Below are 6809 nucleotides of genomic sequence, written 5' to 3' on the forward strand. Positions count from 1 at the left end.
AAGTTTGGAGTATATCAAACAATTAGACGACAGTCTAGGTTTGGAGTATATCAAACAATCTGATGACATTCTAGGTTTCGGGTATATCAAACAATCTGATGACAGTCTAGGTTTGGAGTATATCAAACAATCTGATGACAGTCTAGGTTTGGAGTATATCAAACAATTAGACGACAGTCTAGGTTTGGAGTAAATCAAACAATCTGATGACATTCTAGGTTTGGAGTATATCAAACAATCAGATGACATTCTAGGTTTGGAGTAAATCAAACAATCTGATGACAGTCTAGGTTTGGAGTATATCAAACAATCATATGACATTCTAGGTTTGGGGTATATCAAACAATCTGATGACATTCTAGGTTTGGAGTATATCAAACAATCTGATGACATTCTAGGTTTGGGGTATATCAAACAATCTGATGACAGTCTAGGTTTGGAGTATATCAAACAATCTGATGACAGTCTAGGTTTGGAGTATATCAAACAATCTGATGACAGTCTAGGTTTGGGGTATATCAAACAATCTGATGACATTCTAGGTTTGGGGTATATCAAACAATCTGATGACAGTCTGGGTTTGGAGTATATCAAACAATCTGAAAACATTCTAGGTTTGGAGTATATCAAACAATTAGACGACAGTCTAGGTTTGGAGTATATCAAACAATCTGATGACAGTCTAGGTTTGGAGTATATCAAACAATCTGATGACAGTCTGGGTTTGGAGTATATCAAACAATCTGAAAACATTCTAGGTTTGGAGTATATCAAACCATCTGATGACATTCTAGGTTTGGAGTAAATCAAACAATCAGATGACAGTCTAGGTTTGGAGTATATCAAACAATTAGACGACAGTCTAGGTTTGGAGTATATCAAACCATCTGATGGCAGTCTAGGTTTGGAGTAAATCAAACAATCTGATGACATTCTAGCTTTGGAGTATATCAAACATTCTGAAAACATTCTAGGTTTGGAGTAAATCAAACAATCTGATGACATTATAGCTTTGGAGTAAATCAAACAATCTGAAAACATTCCAAGTTTGGAGTATATCAAACAATCTGATGACATTATAGCTTTGGAGTAAATCAAACAATCTGAAAACATTCTAGGTTTGGAGTAAATCAAACAATCAGATGACATTCTGGGTTTGGAGTAAATCAAACAATCAGATGGCATTGCTGGTATTTCTGGCTATACATGATCAAGTGTCGCAGATCCCGAGTTAGAGGCCGGGTCAGGGCATGAGTCATAAAGTTGTCTTCCTTCGTCATTTGTTTTACAGTGTTGCCATCACAACTAAAGTACAGCCATGCATGCACTTTGAATTACCATCAAGAATAGCCAATGTGGAGTAACTTACACACAGCTCAGATGAAATAGTTCAGTCATCAACTTCAATATCAATGTTCAAACTACTACACAAATGTGTTGATTTGACATTAATCAACCAGGATCAACCAATATATATCTTTGAAAGGATGCTAGGATTGTACCAAACACACACAACATGTAAGTATGTTTCATTTGAGAGTTAGATACAGCAGAGCCAAAATGAATTAAACATAAACCATTAATGATTAACACACACACTTTAAAAATGTTAACACACTTTTATTGATGAAAATTATTCACATAAAGCATTACACAAATAAAGTCCCTTGTCTATGGGTACTTTTTCAAATTAAGCAATATGCTTCGTAAAATAAACATTGACAGCTGTCATATGTATGGATATAGACATTCTCTATTCGTATGTATTAATGTCTCTTGGATACCATCGTATATATTATCGATAGTGAATACCCAAAACTACATTTACGTATATCCTTTTAAGTAACAAAATATTTAAAACATGATGTGATCATGTGAAGTACATGCAGTTCCTTCTATGTTCAATGAATTATCGACGATGTAAAAATATGTAGATAAACTGCATAATGATAAAGGAAAAGTGAATATGTCCTTTAATGAATTATTGAAAAACATTAAAGATACGTAATAATAATGTGTAATAGTCTTCTGTATTTAATACATTATCGGCGTTGTAAATATATGGAAAATCTACATAATGATAATAAGAGTATGGAATAGTTCTCCGTTATCAAATTCATAGCCGATGATTTAAAGAAATATAATTTTCCTCTTAACATCCTTCGACAAACCGCATGATGCCTTCAGTGGTATTGACGCTGAACCCCAACACGTCCAGCATGTACGGGTTTCTTGGATCTACCACTGCGACGTCACTGGAGACCATGTTGACAATAATTACCAGCCTGACTGTGTCGGTGTCGTGAATATAGCTTGGATAATCTTCGTTTGAAATCCTCATCTTGGGTATACATCACTATTACTACGGCATCGAATGACTTCACGGATTTTTCTACGTGATACACAAGCTGGGTGTATTTCGTATTCATGTCACTGAAGCGTGTCTGTTTGGACATGTATTCGAGAGTGCTTGTGTCAGGGATAACCAGTTTCATCTTTTCCTCAGACAAGTACGTTACGATTTCGGAGTCGTGATGTGATGCTTTTGCAATAGAAACCGCTAACGTAGATATGGCATCCCTTGCAGTCACCGACTTCTTTCCCTCCAGATCAGAATCTATTTTGTCACCAACCCATATGACCACAGAGTATTTCTTGTTGGTAGGTTTTAGGTTTCGGACGCAAAGGTCAAATGATCGTCCTAAAGTTTTCTTCACATCTTCATCTTCTGTTTCTTTCATAGCAACCACGACTGCGAATGGGTTCACGTTTGCCTTTTGAAGCTCTTCCTTGTCTTCCAAACGGTCTAAAACTGTTTTCTTGTCAGAAACGTTCTCTATCTTCGAAATATTCTGAATGACCTGATCAAGAGGAATGTGCTTCAGTAAAACATTCCATACAGGTGTCGAACGGAGAAGAGCTGTAGACAAATGACAGGGTTCTAGCCGATGTTTATCGATGATTTCAGGCTTTCCTTCGATATCCATGCTTCCAGTAAATTGTTTCGTTTCCTCAACTATTTCGAAATACATTATGATGTCCCGCCATAGTTCGGATTCAGTAGGGACAACTGGTGATGGTAAGTTCTTTGCTGCGATAAGACCTTTTGTGACATATCGTATAACTAGCATGATGAATGAAGAATCCGTTTTGATATGCGACAACCTCATTACATCTCTGTGGGTCCACTGGTTGTTAACTGGTGTTTTCGTAACACCCTTTGCTAATTCCTTTGGCCTGTCCTCTAAGTTGTTGTACCAGTCCGAAATAGCCCGGCGTTGTGCCCGACCCCATCCGGTTCCCCCACTCACCATTTCACTGAACATAACGAAGGTAAGTAAGTCCGTGGGCTCGGGACATACCTCCTGGAGTGCAGCATAAGCAGCTTTCTTTGTGTCAGGGTCTGCTGATCGAGCACACATCGCTAGTGCGTACATCACGGGTAGACGATGACAACATCTTCCCGCAGAATTAGTCTTCCGTATGGTCGCAACAACTTCCGGACCATGACCGAGGGAAATCAACCTGAAATTAATCAGAATATCCTCTACGTTTTATTTTACAGATTTCTTTTATCGCGTAAAATAGCATGTTATCTGAGTTTATAAAGTCGTTAGCAGGCATGCACGCCGTGGTTATTCGCAAAATAAAATAAAAATTACGAAATTTCGGGGTCTTTTACATTTTATATTTGGTTCGGTCAATCTTTTCTGGCTTCCTTTTTGAAATACCACACATTTGGCACTAACAATTATCAATCTCAGACAACTCTTGCGGTTTTTATTTTAAAATAGCATTGCCGAAATAACTGATGAATACAAATATCTTGGCATCATTTTCAAATAGTAAACTTACTTTTGCCTCTGAACAATTGGCAGACAAGTCAAGAAAAGCTTATTATGCTTTAAAATCAAGCATACCTTCATATAGAAAGTCTCTTGAAATTCAACTAAAACTATAATTCTGTAATTATACCTATTTTTACATATGGTTCTGAAATCTGGATTTCCGACTTAAATTTTTAAAATCTGGACAAAACTGATATACATTCATTTGAAAAAATACAAAACCACATTTTTAAAGACATTCTTGGGGTACACGATAAGAAATCAACATTAGCAGAAATGACAGAACTTGGGGCTTTTCCACCACGCTGCAATGTTATGAGTATATGTTCAATTATTTTAGAAGGGTGAGTAATTTAATTTTAACAAATAGCAGTAAACATATACTTATGAAATCTGCTTTTCTTGAGGACAAAAATTTACCTGGGAAAGGCTACCAAAAATGTAGTAATAAGCTTCTAACTTCACTTCAACAAAAACTGATTGTCCAAAGCTTAAATACTCCATATCAACTGATAAGATATAAAATGGAAAATGTTTTCAAACTACACTGTAAATCAAAGACACAGTTGGATAATATATCTCAGAATGGGTCTGGCAAACTACAATTTTATAGTGATGTTTAATTCACAACAACCACACTATACAAAACTACCTTATATTTCCAACTTGAAAATCTGATAGATCTTTTTAAACCAAACGGAGAATAAGTGCCCATCCACTTTATATTGAAACTGGCAGGTATTCTAAGCCACCTATTCCTTATTCATGCAAGGTCAAAATTTAGAGACATCTTTAATGCAACACTGTTTACAGGTGATGACCCTATTAAAACAATAGTTAATCTAGTGTCGTATTTATTGACTAAAAACTGTGTCAATACTTGAAATACTTAGATATGTTTAATGCGTGATGCAGTTGTCTCCCTTAGACCATTATATAAATAGCAATAGCAATAGCAATAGCAGTTATCGGTCTTCTTATAAGCGTGTCCGCTTCTTGACCACCTGTTTATATACTTCTATTTACAGTGCGCATGTTTAATTATGTATCAAGTATAGTAGATTCCTCATTAAAAATTTTAAAAAATAAATAAATAAATAAATAAATATTGTACAATGTAGTTCTAATTTCCTCAATATGGTCATCAACTTTCATTCACAAAAGACGAATTGGTGTTCAGTTTCATATTTGGACTATTAACAGTTGACACACCATCTGTATCTAGGGTCTCTATCTTTATATACATGTATAGACTGTATAGGTGGTAGGTGTTATACAGAATATTGGCGGGTCGTTGTTTAACTAGTACGTGTAGCAGGATGGGTGGAACTTGATCTCCTTGTTAGTCCAGTACTTGTTAAGGTTGCTTTTAAATGAGTTGATTGATGGTGAATTGACAACTGAATAGCAGATATGTATTAGTATTAATTACCGTAATTAATATATGATACTAGTTACTACATGCATGTGTATAGCTCATATGGTTACACTGTATGTTTAAATGTTTTGTGTATAATGACTGTACGCCTATGTTGGTAATGTCACTTTTGATGTTCTAAGGGAGGCAACTCCCACATGCTTATAACTCTGTCATAAGCGAGGAGATATTGTTATTGTTGTAGATCTTAACATATCTAGTTTGGATAAATAGCATGGCCCCTTTCAATCGAAATAATCGCATAATGTAAATATACCTTAATAAAGCAACCGTTTGCTACACATTTTAATGCTATTTCAGATCAAGTGTAGATTAATGAATCAATGAAAAGGTCAAACATAATAAAATATTAAATTGAAAATGAATGTCACAGACATAACTGGTATTACCTTTGTAAACATTTAACGTCCTTTTTGACGAATTCTTTCTTCTCAGATTTGTAAGCACCACTTTCTGAACCTAGAATGAGGAACCTCTGAAGTCGCCATTTGTCGGAGTCCACGTCCGATGTTAATGCTTCCTCACGTAAAGACATCTCCATTGCTGCTGTTCGTCGGTCTATGGACGGTACATATACACTGAGTAATTTCGAAGTTCTTTAAGAAGCTAGCATCAATTTTCGCCATACTAGGCAAACAGTAATATAGGAAGACCGGCCTTCCGAATGTTAAACCGAAAGTACATTTCCGTAATTCCACGAAGAGATAAAAATAGCTGCACTGCCGCCTCGATGTGAGATGACCTTGTGGCCCAAATAAAACAAGTCTGCAATGTAGTTTTTTTTTTTTACAGACTTCTTTAAGATTAAGTATGTTAACAGTTTACCATGTGGATTACCTGTATAGTACTAGTATAGGATTCTAAATGTATTTGCTATTTTGACACGGCTAGAATTATGAATGAACTTGTGAAGGCATGTCAATGTTTGTAATTAAAATGACATTGTATTCCAACGTTATACATTCCAGATACGTATCTAGCTCTGTCTCAACGCATACACAAAGAATGGAGATATCACTACTACATACAGTATACTAAATGTTGTGCAGCTGTACACGACAAATGCTTACATTGGAATAAATACCAAGATGTACAGTTAAATATTACATAGCTATTCTTTACTTCAGTTTTAATATGTACATGCTTTGTATTCGTTCGAGGATTCTAAACTAACAAAGTATCTATCAAAAATGTGCATTACATTCTAACGTTGATGCATAATATTCAAATGCGCTGTGAGATTTAGTTCCGTTGTTAACTTTTCATATTCATGTACCTATATTTCGGACGGTCTCTGATGATTTATCGGCCTAAGGATCAATATTATAATATTCAATATTCAATAGGGGCGATACAACATCAGAAACATTTCCACTTATGTGCATAGATATTTTAGCAGAAAGGATGTGAACGTTTCAACATACATTAGAAAACTACCTGGTATATTGCAATTCATATCGCCGAAAAGATAGACTAAAATTAGTCAGTTACGTATATATCACCATTCCTATGTGTAAATTTAT

General features: G+C 35.3%; 1 protein-coding gene across 1 annotated transcript; it reads right to left on the minus strand.

Annotated features, from left to right (window-relative positions):
- Nucleotides 1-1599: 1599 nt before the first annotated feature.
- Nucleotides 1600-5982, minus strand: LOC117335848 (60 kDa SS-A/Ro ribonucleoprotein-like). The gene is made up of 2 exons (XM_033896093.1): nucleotides 5676-5982; nucleotides 1600-3525 (listed from the first exon to the last, which is right to left on the minus strand). Exons 1-2 carry the CDS (start codon nucleotides 5825-5827, stop codon nucleotides 2253-2255), a joined length of 1425 nt encoding a protein of 474 aa, XP_033751984.1. The 5' UTR covers nucleotides 5828-5982; the 3' UTR covers nucleotides 1600-2252.
- Nucleotides 5983-6809: the final 827 nt, after the last annotated feature.

This window comes from Pecten maximus, chromosome 10 (assembly GCF_902652985.1).
Source record: "Pecten maximus chromosome 10, xPecMax1.1, whole genome shotgun sequence".
NCBI lineage: Eukaryota > Metazoa > Mollusca > Bivalvia > Pectinida > Pectinidae > Pecten > Pecten maximus.

What these genes read in the sequence shown, in the direction of transcription:
- LOC117335848 (XM_033896093.1), bottom strand. Translation starts at nt 5,827, where the DNA reads ATGGAGATGTCTTTACGTGAGGAAGCATTAACATCGGACGTGGACTCC. An exon ending in GACGTTAAATGTTTACAAAG is followed by an intron (nt 3,526 to 5,675) that starts GTAATACCAGTT and finishes GATTAATTTCAG; the next exon opens with GTTGATTTCCCTCGGTCATG.